The 13,195-nt window shown below is 47.4% G+C and overlaps 1 protein-coding gene across 1 annotated transcript in view; it reads left to right on the forward strand.

The window, feature by feature from the left end:
- LOC309556172 (KAT8 regulatory NSL complex subunit 1-like) overlaps positions 1-13,195 on the forward strand; it is a 134,120-nt gene that overhangs the window by 74,130 nt on the left and 46,795 nt on the right. Inside the window, exon 4 of the mRNA XM_082258532.1 lies at positions 9,393-9,508. Coding sequence (XP_082114658.1) covers positions 9,393-9,508 — 116 coding nt within the window. The remainder of the gene's footprint in view (positions 1-9,392; positions 9,509-13,195) is intronic.

The following is a 13,195-nucleotide window of genomic DNA, read 5'->3' on the forward strand; positions in this document are numbered from 1 at the left end:
GTGGGGGGGGTGTAGATCAGTAGAGTTGGGGGTTACTACGGGGGGGAGGGTTGGGGGGAGAGATCAGTAGAGTTGGGGGTTACGGGGGGGGGGGGGTCAGCCAAACTGGGGGGGTTACTACTGAGGGGGATTTTCTAAGCTGGGTTCTACTGGGCCCCTTTACAGCAAATAGAAAATCAACAAACTGCGTTTTGCCCCCCCCTTCCTGCTCTGACCATTTTTCAGCTTTTAGCACTGTCGCACTGAATGACAATTGCGCTGTCATGCAACACTTGCAACCCATATGACATTTTTATCATTTTTTTTTCTTTCCACACCAATACAGCTTTCTTTGGTGGTATTTGACCACTGAGGTTTTTTCTTTGCTAAACAAATGAAAAAAGACAATTTTAAAGGAAAAATATTGTTCATAAGTTAAATTTTGGAAACGGGTCATTTTTTCTCCTTCACTGGTTGGTGGGCACTGAGAGGTGGCACTGATTATCAGTGTTGATGTTCCTTTAACACAAGCCGGTTATCATCTCTCTTCTCTTCATGCTGTCAGCGTAAGGAAAGAAAAGCCGATAACCGGCTGTGTTTACTTCCGTGATGAGCTGTCATTGGGCACAGCTGATCATGTGGTCAAGGGCTGCTTTGATTGGCCCTTTTACCCCAGTCTGTGATTGGCTGAGTCCGAAGGACCCGGCAACCATAGAGTGTGCTGCCCGATCAGTTGAAGTTTAAATGAGCCCTTAGCTGGAGGGCCGTAGTTTGAGCGTCCCTGCTCTGTTACAGAACTACACATCCCATGAGGCATTGTAAAACTCTGACATTCACAGACATTACTAGGTATGGTGGGAATTGTAGTTCCTGAACAACTGGAGGGCCGTAATTTGAAGACCCCTGCCTTAGAGTGTATTAAATGTTTGTGTGTGTGATTTGTACCGATACACAGATGAATCTATTGGAAAAAATAAGGCCAAACCATTAATCTCCGTTCACACCAGTGATTAGGGTTGATGGGGAATTGCAGTGGCAGAAATCTCTTGCATACAACTGAGGATGAGAGCGGCTTGGTGGGTCTGGCAGCTATTCTCAGCGCTCCCCTCAACCAGTGATTACCTGCGGTGATTGCTGCTGGACGCGCAGTGTGTCGGTGTGAATGTAGACTTCTAATTAAGCCGGCTGCTCCTCGGAGTACAGTAACCTTGGTTGGCCCCGGTGATGGTCATGTCAGTGCGATGTCTGTGAGCAGCGAGTGAATAAATATTTATTACACAAACCATCTGTCAGTATACCGTGTCAGAGGCGGGCAGGCACCTGTTGTGGTAGATGAAGGAAAAGATGCACTATGCCCAGGGAAGGCAGCTAATCCACTTTTCTGAAAATATTGTTCGTCGTTGCTCTGTGCGCTGGTTTACATTGGGGGGTGCTGTGTGTATGTTGGATGACATTTGGGGGTGCTGTGTGTGTGTGCATGCTGAATGACGTTGGGGGTGCTGTGTGTGCGCGCTGGGTGACGTTGGGGGTGCTGTGTGTGTGTGTGTGTGCGCTGGGTGACATTGGGGGTGCTGTGTGCGTGCTGGGTGACGTTGGGGGTGCTGTGTGCGTGCTGGGTGACGTTGGGGGTGCTGTGTGCGTGCTGGGTGACGTTGGGGGTGCTGTGTGTACACACAGGGTGATATTGGGGAGCGGTGTGTGCACACTGGGTAACATTCGGGGGGGGGGGGTGCTGTGTGCCTGCTGGGTGACATTCAGGGGGCACTGTGTGTGCTTGCTGGGTGTCATTCGGGGGGCGCTGTGTGTGCCTGCTGGGTGTCATTCAGGGGGCACTGTGTGTGCTTGCTGGGTGTCATTCGGGGGGCGCTGTGTGTGCCTGCTGGGTGTCATTCAGGGGGCACTGTGTGTGCTTGCTGGGTGACATTCGGGGGGCGCTGTGTGTGCCTGCTGGGTGTCATTCAGGGGGCACTGTGTGTGCTTGCTGGGTGTCATTCGGGGGGCGCTGTGTGCGCCTGCTGGGTGTCATTCGGGGGGCGCTGTGTGCGCCTGCTGGGTGTCATTCGGGGGGCGCTGTGTGTGCCTGCTGGGTATCATTCAGGGGGAGCGCTGTGTGCGCCTGCTGGGTGTCATTCAGGGGGAGCGCTGTGTGCGCCTGCTGGGTGTCATTCAGGGGGAGCGCTATGTGTACGCTGGGTGACATTTAGGGGGTGCTGTGTGTGGTGTTTTTTTTTAATTTTTTTAATAGAAAATCTTTACAGGACATCTGAAAGTGATTTCTATCTCCAGTCCTAGTTCTGGACTGTTATCAGATGCTGTGCAATATTTAAAGTGCTACGTAAGTGTAGCCGTTCATGTAACTTTATTGATATGGACAACTGGTGTTGTGCAAGAAAGGGCTGAGCTCAGGTCACCATTCTCACACCAGCAGAGTTCAGTTCAGTCCGTCTTGTGCAACACTGGTTGTCCATACAATCCTATTGGCTGCAATGTTCCTGTGCCAACATTACCCACCCATAAGGCACCCCTACCTGTACATCTGTGTGGGTCTGTTACATTCTGATCCCTTCATCAAACCTGCAGAGGTGTGCACTTCAAGATGCGTTTTCACCCGGTGATCTGACCAGTAACACCTCCTGTATTGGAGAGACAGAATACAGATTTAAGCAGTTACTTTTTGGGAAGGCTGAGAAGTCCTGAATTCTTGTGCTGCACATACATCTCTTCCAGGCGTATGGTCCCATACACATCTCTTCCAGTCATATGGTCCCATACACGTCTCTTCCAGTCATATGGTCCCATACACGTCTCTTCCAGGCGTATGGTCCCATACACGTCTCTTCCAGTCATATGGTCCCATACACGTCTCTTCCAGTCATTTGGTCCCATACACGTCTCTTCCAGTCATATGGTCCCATACACGTCTCTTCCAGTCATATGGTCCCATACACGTCTCTTCCAGTCATTTGGTCCCATACACGTCTCTTCCAGTCATATGGTCCCATACACGTCTCTTCCATGCATATGGTCCCATACACGTCTCTTCCAGGCACGTGGTCCCATACACGTCTCTTCCAGGCACGTGGTCCCATACACGTCTCTTCCAGGCACGTGGTCCCATACACGTCTCTTCCAGGCACGTGGTCCCATACACGTCTCTTCCAGGCACGTGGTCCCATACACGTCTCTTCCAGGCATATGGTCCCATACACGTCTCTTCCAGTCATATGGTCCCATACACGTCTCTCTTCCAGGCATATGGTCCCATACACGTCTCTTCCAGGCACGTGGTCCCATACACGTCTCTTCTATAAATATTATGATTTTGCTGATACTGCGACTAACATGGAAACCACAGTTGTGCTAATAGATGGAAAACAAAATACAACTGCAATTTTTTTTTGTTTTAAGCACAAAAAAACGTAATCTTTAGGGACCGCATCATGTCCGAGGGCCGCACCTACCTAATTCCAGAGAAAGATTGGCGCTTCACATATTTATTCTAATAAAACTGAAACTTTCTGTATATAATCCCAGAGAAATGACTATAAAGCGATTTCCAAAGAATTGTAGTACAACATTGTTTAGGGAGGTTGACTGTAGAGAAGCAAAGGAGGGGGGGGGGGGGGACACTTCCTTTTTTTATTCCTTCTTTATTTAGAACTTTAGTCTCTCAATAAACATCAACGATGTTTAATACTTCTACTGCTAGCAGTCCTAAATGGGAAGATGTATTTACTGATAGTTTTCTAAATAAAATGTATTTATTTTTTTGTTACTTCCTGATTTCTGGCCTAGGCCAACATGATGCCATACATCCCTGTAGTCTTCATGGGTGGAGGGGCACACCCTCCGGCTTTTACATGCCTGAGCTAAGGGCAGGAGGATTCCAGCAAGTAAATGCTACCTGAATCATCTGCCCTTACTCAAGAAGTCCGCAGCATGAAATGCTGGGGGCGGGGGGCTGTCAAATAGATTCCTCAACAAAATAAAGCATGGAGACATGGATGGGGGAGTTGGTTTTGAATATTAAACAATTTAATCACTTACCACAAATCGAAAAAGAAGTGGTTACCAGGCATCATCCTGGTACCATTTTATTTTTTTTTAGAGCTGAGGGTCGGCTTTCAGGAGATAACGATCGTTGCGGCTCAGCAGTCCCTCCTCCGGCCCCCCGTCTGCCGGCTGGTTGGAGTCCAAACAAAACCGGCTTCAGCTTTGATCAGGTCTCTGATGTAGTACCCCGGAATCAACGTCACTTCCGGTTTATCCGGCTGCGAACCGCGCCAATTTTAAAAAAGAAAAAAAAGAAAACTGACCGTATTCAAAAATGCAGATTTCGGCATTTTGAATACATTGAAGTGCAGTGGAGGGGTTTGGTGTCTTTTTTTAGAGCCCCGATCTCTCCATAAAGAGTACCTGTCACTCCTATTACTGTCACATTCCCCCCGATCCCTCCATAAAGAGTACCTGTCACTGCTATTACTGTCACATTCCCCCCGATCCCTCCATAAAGAGTACCTGTCACTCCTATTACTGTCACATTCCCCCCGATCCATCCATAAAGAGTACCTGTCACTGCCTATTACTGTCACATTCCCCCCGATCCCTCCATAAAGAGTACCTGTCACTGCCTATTACTGTCACATTCCCCCCGATCCCTCCATAAAGAGTACCTGTCACTCCTATTACTGTCACATTCCCCCCGATCCCTCCATAAAGAGTACCTGTCACTGCTATTACTGTCACATTCCCCCCGATCCCTCCATAAAGAGTACCTGTCACTGCCTATTACTGTCACATTCCCCCCGATCCCTCCATAAAGAGTAACTTTCACTCCTATTACTGTCACATTCCTCCCCGATCCCTCCATAAAGAGTACCTGTCACTGCCTATTACTGTCACATTCCCCCGATCCCTCCATAAAGCGTACCTGTCACTGCCTATTACTGTCACATTCCCCCCGATCCCTCCATAAAGAGTAACTTTCACTCCTATTACTGTCACATTCCCCCCCCCCGATCCCTCCATAAAGAGTACCTGTCACTCCTATTACTGTCACATTCCTCCCGATCCCTCCATAAAGAGTACCTGTCACTCCTATTACTGTCACATTCCCCCCGATCCCTCCATAAAGAGTACCTGTCACTGCCTATTACTGTCACATTCCCCCCGATCCCTCCATAAAGAGTACCTGTCACTGCTATTACTGTCACATTCCCCCCGATCCCTCCATAAAGAGTACCTGTCACTGCTATTACTGTCACATTCCTCCCGATCCCTCTATAAAGAGTACCTGTCACTGCTATTACTGTCACATTCCCCCCGATCCCTCCATAAAGAGTACCTGTCACTCCTATTACTGTCACATTCCTCCCGATCCCTCCATAAAGAGTACCTGTCACTGCCTATTGCTGTCACATTCCCCCCCCCCCCCCCCTCCGATCCCTCCATAAAGAAGAGTACCTGTCACTTCTTCTATTACTGTCAAATTCCCTCCGATCCCTCCATAAAGAGTACCTGTCACTGCCTATTACTGTCACATTCCCCCGATCCCTCCATAAAGAGTACCTGTCACTCCTATTACTGTCACATTCCCCCCCCCGATCCCTCCATAAAGAGTACCTGTCACTCCTATTACTGTCACATTCCCCCCGATCCCTCCATAAAGAGTACCTGTCACTGCCTATTGCTGTCACATTCCCCCCCCCCCCCTCCGATCCCTCCATAAAGAAGAGTACCTGTCACTTCTTCTATTACTGTCAAATTCCCTCCGATCCCTCCATAAAGAGTACCTGTCACTGCCTATTACTGTCACATTCCTCCCGATCCCTTCATAAAGAGTACCTGTCACTGCCTATTACTGTCACATTCCCCCCCCCCCCCCCCGATCCCTCCATAAAGAGTACCTGTCACTGCCTATTGCTGTCACATTCCCCCCCCCCCCCCCCCTCCGATCCCTCCATAAAGAAGAGTACCTGTCACTTCTTCTATTACTGTCAAATTCCCCACGATCCCTCCATAAAGAGTACCTGTCACTCCTATTACTGTTACATTCCTTCTTACAGCAATAAAAGTAATTGATTTTTTTTTTTTTTTTTTGCGCTAAAAATAAAATGGGGGAAAAATTTTTTTTTTTAAAAGCAACCCTGTCGCCATGAGCTTGTGCACAAAAGAAAACTCCTACCCAAGTCGCGCCTGCAAATGAAACCGGTGTTCTAACCACATGTGAGGTATCGCCGCGATCCCCAGAGTGAGAGCAATAATTCTAGTAAAGTGTCGCCAGTGGAGATATTTAAATCCTGTAGTTTGTCCCCATTTCATGAGTGTGCGCAATTTTAAAATCGTAACATGTCGGGTATCTATTTACTCGGTGTGCCATCTTTCACAATATCCCAAAAAAAAAAGGGACCCACCTCAGACTGTACTGCAGAGAAGGGAGGCAGAAACTTTACGTGACTGCGGTCTTGGAGGGTATGGAGGGAAATCATCCACTGGGGTCACAGCATTTAGACCCAGTATGGAATAAAACGTTCGCCCTCTCTACCACAAACCTGACATTCTGCTTTAATTATCTGCCTGACTTGTAGATATGGAGACCGGATGGAATGCTGATTACGCAGCTTGTTGTGGCATCCCAAGGACTGCTGGGTAAACTTTCCAAGTGTGATGAATAGTCTCCTCCAGCTTGTAATAAAGAAGGTAGTTTATCTCTGCCTGACAAATCAACATGAAGCCCAACATTTTAGAAACCTAGGCCCATAAAATAATAGATTTTATTGAACTATATTGTTGCCAGCTGTTTGCCAAAGTAATATCTGAATAGAGCTTTTGGCACCACTAAGCAATTTGTTTTTCTTATTTTTTTTTTTTTTACAAAGTGGACCCCGTTAACTTGTTGTCGACTGCCCTATGTACATGTAGCACGAAGTAAAAATAAGTCACGCTCAGTGATGAACAAATGTAGCACTGCCCCCTTGAGGACTGCTGGATATTACCTTCGGGTCCCCCTGGGTTACAGTTGGCAATACTGGCATTCACAATTTAACACTTCTTGGCTCAGTCAATGATCAGTCCAGGGGTATGTAGTTGTTTTTGGTGTTTTTTAATTTTAAATGGGGATGGAACAAGGGAATGGATACTCCAAATTACTTATTCACAAGATGGTGGACTTCTAATTGTAGATACAGCCAGGCTTTTGATTCACCCTGCCACTTTTTGGATTTAGAATTTTGGGTTAAGTCTCTAATCCAGGTGACTTGATGAACTAAAGTCTCTTCAGGACACTCTCCTAGCATCCTCTTTCTCGACCAGTCACACCCGTCCTTTGAATATCCTACTCCGGGATGGCCCCCCTCAGGTCAGGCCCCTTGACACGATCCCCTGTACTTACGATATTGTTTCCTAGGGTCTCCAGTGTCTCCTGCTTGACTTTAACGGACATTTGCGCGGTCGTGCGACGCTGTACCTAAACAAATTTGGCGTCCTTTTTTTTCCCACAAACAGAGCTTTCTTTTGGTGGTATTTGATCACCTGTGATTTTTTTTTTTTTTTTTTTTTGATCATGCGCTATAAACAAAAAAAGAGCGTCAATTTTGCAAAAATAACAATATTATTCACATCTTTTTATGAAATTCCCCAAAAAAAAATGTAAAAATCAAAATTTTAACATTTTCGGCCAATTTTGTTTTACGTTTGGTAAAAAAAAATCGCAAAAGTGTATTTTGATTGGTTTGCGCAAAAGTTATCGCGTTTACTAAAAAAGGGAAAGATTTTTGTCATTTCTGTTTTTTCTGTTGCGTAATGGCGGTGATCTGCGATTTTCTTTTGCGGTACTGCGACATTGCGGTGGACAGATCGGACCCTTGACTGACATTTTTGACACTTTTTGGGTTACCAGTAACATTTCTACAGTAATCAGTGCTATACATATGCACTGTTACTGTAATAATGACACTGGCAGTGAAGGGGTTAACTTTTTTGAGAGGGAGGGGCTGTGTGTGTCCCTAGGGGCGTGATTCTAACTGTGATTGGCTGTGGCTTGAGGTGTAGGAACAGTGATCAACGGTCCTACATAGTAGAACCGTATGATCACTGTTTCTACACAGGGGAGAATGACAGGCGGCTTGTTTACATCAGCCGCCTGCCTTTCTCCACCGACGATCGCGAGTGACCGGCGGACGATCGGGTCCGCCGGTCACACGCGCGGGGGGGTCCGTGACTGTGCCGGCGGCGTGCGCTCGCTCCTGAGACCCTCACAGGCTAGCGACGTAGATCTACGTCGCTCTGCCTGTGACGGGCTGACTGCCGCAGTAAATATTCTGTGAGCAGTTGGCAAGTGGTTAAGTGATTAATATACGCTTATTGGGATTTTTTTGTTTACCAAAAATATGTAGCAGAATACATATTGGTCTAAATTGATGAAGAATTTTTTAATTTTTATATTTTCTTATTGGCTGTGTTTTATAGCAGAAAGTAAAATTTATTCCCCCCCAAAAATGGTGGCTTTTTTTTTTTTGTTTATAATGCAAAAAAGAAAAACCGCGGAGGTGATCAAATACCACCAAGCTCTATTTGTGGGGGGGGGGGGGGGATATTTGTGAGCTGAAGTCACACTCTGAAAAGCTCAGTGAAGAGAACCGGTTAGGGGGAAGGGGAACACACACCCCTCCGCACTGGAACAGAGCTGAAGCGGTCACTCGCAGGCTGTGTGCTGGAGCTCCCTCTCCTGTCACATTTTTTTCTCTTGGTGTCAAGAAAACTTGTCATGCTGATAGCAGAGGAAGGAGGCAGCAGACAGAAATTAAACTTAGGTTAGAGACAAATACACACGCTATGAGAAGCATATCCCTCTATATCTCATGTCAGAGGTCTACAGCCACTTTAAGGCAGCAAAAAACTTCCAAGATTAGCTCCCCCGATTTCCCCCCCAAAATAATAAACTGAGCCGATCTCGATCCAGTGCTGTGCCCGAGAGCAGCCTAGATGCTTGTTCTCTCTCCTCACTGGCCATTGGCTAAGATGGGGCTTGGTCGAGCCACTCTGTGTCTATAGACACACAGCCTCCCGCTTGCACACTCCACCACATCTGTCAATAGTTTGAACCAGCTTGGTCCCAACAGCTATTTAAACTTCACTGAAACGTGGAGATCAGCATTATCCTTTTGTTTTAAAAATACTGTAAATATTTGAATGCAGAAAACAGAATTTGATGTTTAGTACCATAGTACGGTGCTCTGTCCATGGTAGACCGAATGGATCCAGAGTGAGCTATGGAGAATGTTTGGCTCCGCTTTTCATTTGGTGGAAGAGCTCCGTTCCTGGAGGGTTTGGTTTTGGACTCGCTATTGAAATCATTTTGTATCCCATTTCTTTCTGCATTATTAAATCTTTTTACCTCTTTTTTTATCTTGTAGTGTTCCCGCCTTACACAGTCTGAAAATGTCGCGTGTCAAAATCCACCTACCACACCAGTGTGTGACTCCCCCGGATCCCAGAAAACCTCTCGTCAAGTCAATGGACTCATCAATTGGTGAGTGCCTTCAGCTTCATTATAAAGTGGATGTGAAGAGAGATTGTGCTGAGCTCAGCACCTCGCGTTTCCTCACCTCCTGATGAATGTTCCTTCTCTGATTTGGGAAAGCAATGCTTTGTGATTCGCTCCTTCGTAAATCCTGCTTCTTGTATTGTATCCTCTTTGGAATTGACGGCCTGGGAGGCCCTTCCGCTGGCAGTGCCTGCCCGCTAGGCCCTTCCGCTGGCAGTGCCTGCCCGTGAGGCCCTTCCGCTGGCAGTGCCTGCCCGTGAGGCCCTTCCGCTGGCAGTGCCTGCCCGTGAGGCCCTTCCGCTGGCAGTGCCTGCCCGTGAGGCCTGTTGATAAATTTGTGATGAAATTTTATACATGGAGAATAGCCAGTTGCCTTCATGTGATTCTAGACCAGCATTCCTCTTCTGTGAAGGTCTTTCCCAGGTTTCAAAATACTGAGTTACCCGTTGTTAAGCTGGCCATACATTATACAATTTTCTTATTCAATTTCATTTAGATTTACCTTCAACAAGGGCCTGCCTGATTGCATACAAATTAAGTGTTTACATCTAACCTCCTATGGATTTTGGTAAATCCTAAAGAAAAATTGTACTCTGTATGGCCAACCTTAGTGTTGTATGTTAATGGGGTCCTTTTTTAATTGCATGCACCTCTCGATAGTATGGACATCCTGAAGAACAAATCTATCCCCAGAGATGTTTGGTGTGGAAACCTTTGCACATGTTTTATATTGAAAGCAGTGGTAAAGGGCAAGCTACTCACCTTCTGACATACTGTGAGATTTTGAAGTTCGAAATGTTAAAGCAGAGTTTGTCCGTGTAAAAATGTTCCTTACACCCTCCTCCTGGTGTAATAAAAAAATAAAAATCTATCTATTCTGTGAACTTTCTCTGATTGTATGAGGTGGGGAGTGTGATGTCACACTTTCTACCTCGTCCAGTCAGAAAACACTTTGCATTCATTCAGCTTTCTAACCAAATTTAATGGCAGCAAATCAAACGCACTGCGCCAAAAATGCTGGCTAGCAGGACAAGGAGTAAGATGGACCCCACACAACAGGCCTCCGATACAATGCTGTAGATGCAGGTAGGAGGCGGAAACCACAGCTGCCATCCCCTGTAAATCTCTCGTATCATGAATACCCCTTCCAAAAGGAACATCCTGATCATAAGTCTGTTCCTCTCTTGTATATACAAAGAATCGCCTCAAAGGCTTTTCATCCTGTTTTTCCACTGTAGCATTGGATTTGCTGAGATGATGAAATCACGTTTATAGATCTTTCCCTTTTCTGGGACTTTGTATTTTTTGGTGTCTGATCTCAGTAACCATTCTAGGTGAAAACGCTTCTGCAAAGGCCGTGTGAGCCCTCTCCCCGAGGTGTGATCATGGAGCGCACAATATGTGAGCCCAGTCCCTGAGGTGTGATCATGGAGTTCACGTAGTGTATGTGAGCCCTCTCCCCGAGGTGTGATCATTCTGCATACAATGTTTGAGCCCTCTTACCGAGGTGTGATCATGGAGAACACAGTGTGTGTGAGCCCTCTCCCCAGGGTGTGATCATGTAGCACACGTAGTGTGTGAGCCATCTCCCAGAGGTGTGATCATGGAGAACACGTAGTGTGTGAGCCCTTTCCCCGAGGTGTGATCATTCTGCATACAATGTGTGAGCCCTCTCCCCGAGATGTGATCATGGAGTACACGTAGTGTGTGTGAGCCCTCTCCCTGAGGTGTGATCATGGAAGTTCGCATAGTGTGTGGGAGCCCTCTCCCCAAGGTGTGATCATGAAGTACACGTAGTGTGTGAGCCCTCTCCCCGAGGTGTGATCATGGAGTACACATAGTGTGTGGGAGCCCTCTCCCCGAGGTGTGATCATGGAAGTTCGGATAGTGCGTGGGAGCCCTCTCCCTGAGGTGTGATCATGGAAGTTCGCATAGTGTGTGGGAGCCCTCTCCCCGAGGTGTGATCATGGAAGTTCGCATAGTGTGTGGGAGCCCTGTCCCCGAGGTGTGATCATGGAGTACACGTAATGTGTGTGAGCCCTCTCCCTGAGGTGTGATTATGGAAGTACATGTAGTGTGTGAGCCCTCTCCCCGAGGTGTGATTATGGAAGTACATGTAGTGTGTGAGCCCTCTCCCCGAGGTGTGATTATGGAAGTACATGTAGTGTGTGAGCCCTCTCACCGAGGTGTGATCATGGAGAACACTTAGTGTGTGAGCCCTCTCCCCGAGGTGTGATCATGGAGTATACTGTAGTGTGTGAGCCCTCTCCCCGAGGTGTGATCATGGAAGTTCGCATAGTGTGTGTGAGCCCTCTCACCGAGGTGTGATCATGGAGAACACGTGTGTGTGTGTGTGTGTGTGTGTGTGAGCCCTCTCCCCGAGGTGTGATCATGGAGAACACGTAGTGTGTGAGCCCTCTCCCCGAGGTGTGATCATTCTGCATACAATGTGTGAGCCCTCTCCCCGAGGTGTGATCATGGAGAACACGTTGTGTGTGAGCCCTCTCACCGATGTGTGATCATGGAGTACACGTTGTGTGTGAGCCCTCTCCCAGAGGTGTGATCATGGAGTCCACATAGTGTGTGAGCCCTCTCCCCGAGGTGTGATCATGGAGTCCACATAGTGTGTGAGCCCTCTCCCCGAGGTGTGATCATGGAGTACACGTTGTGTGTGAGCCCTCTCACCGATGTGTGATCATGGAGTACACGTTGTGTGTGAGCCCTCTCCCAGAGGTGTGATCATGGAGTCCACATAGTGTGTGAGCCCTCTCCCCGAGGTGTGATCATGGAGTCCACATAGTGTGTGAGCCCTCTCCCCGAGGTGTGATCATGGAGTACAAGTAGTGTGTGAGCCCTCTCCCCGAGGTGTGATCATGGAGTACATGTAGTGTGTGAGCCCTCTCCCCGAGGTGTCATCGAGTACATGTAGTGTGTGAGCCCTCTCCCCGAGGTGTCATCGAGTACATGTAGTGTGTGAGCCCTCTCACCGAGGTGTGATCATGGTGTGATCATGGAGCGCACAATGTGTGAGCCCTCTCCCCGAGGTGTGATCATGGAGAACACGTAGTGTGTGAGCCCTCTCCCCGAGGTGTGATCATTCTGCATACAATGTGTGAGCCCTCTCCCCGAGGTGTGATCATTCTGCATACAATGTGTGAGCCCTCTCCCTAAGGTGTGATCATGGAGCGCTTAATGCTTTGACTTCAAACCAGTTTAACCAGTAATGCTGCTTCGTGTGTGTAGAAACAGACTGGAGAATGTTGTTGTACACACAGTGAAAACTATAATTTGGCTGTGAATCTTTCAGTCATAATAACTGTTTCCTGAAAACATTTCAAGGCTTCATCTTCAACCTTCCTTGTCATGGCTTTACTTGCATGCAGTCATAGCGGTATACAGTCCACCCGACTTATTTCAGAGATCTGGGATCTGCTTTTTGGTTACCAGTCTTCAATACTTGAATGGGGGGGTTGTGGTATGGCGATATTCCAGATTCACAAACTGCTGGCTCCTTGTTGGCTCTTGCTTGCAGACAGCCTGACTAATCTGTTAAATGGTATCAGATTGGCAACAGTATTATTTGGTATACACAAATTGGAGGAATGGGAAGCAACTACAGGAAGCACGCTCCCACCAACTGTGAGCAACTCTCCGAATTCTGACAACAGTCAT

Source organism: Pelophylax lessonae, assembly GCF_965119305.1.
Source record: "Pelophylax lessonae genome assembly, chromosome: 5".
NCBI classification, from domain to species: domain Eukaryota; kingdom Metazoa; phylum Chordata; class Amphibia; order Anura; family Ranidae; genus Pelophylax; species Pelophylax lessonae.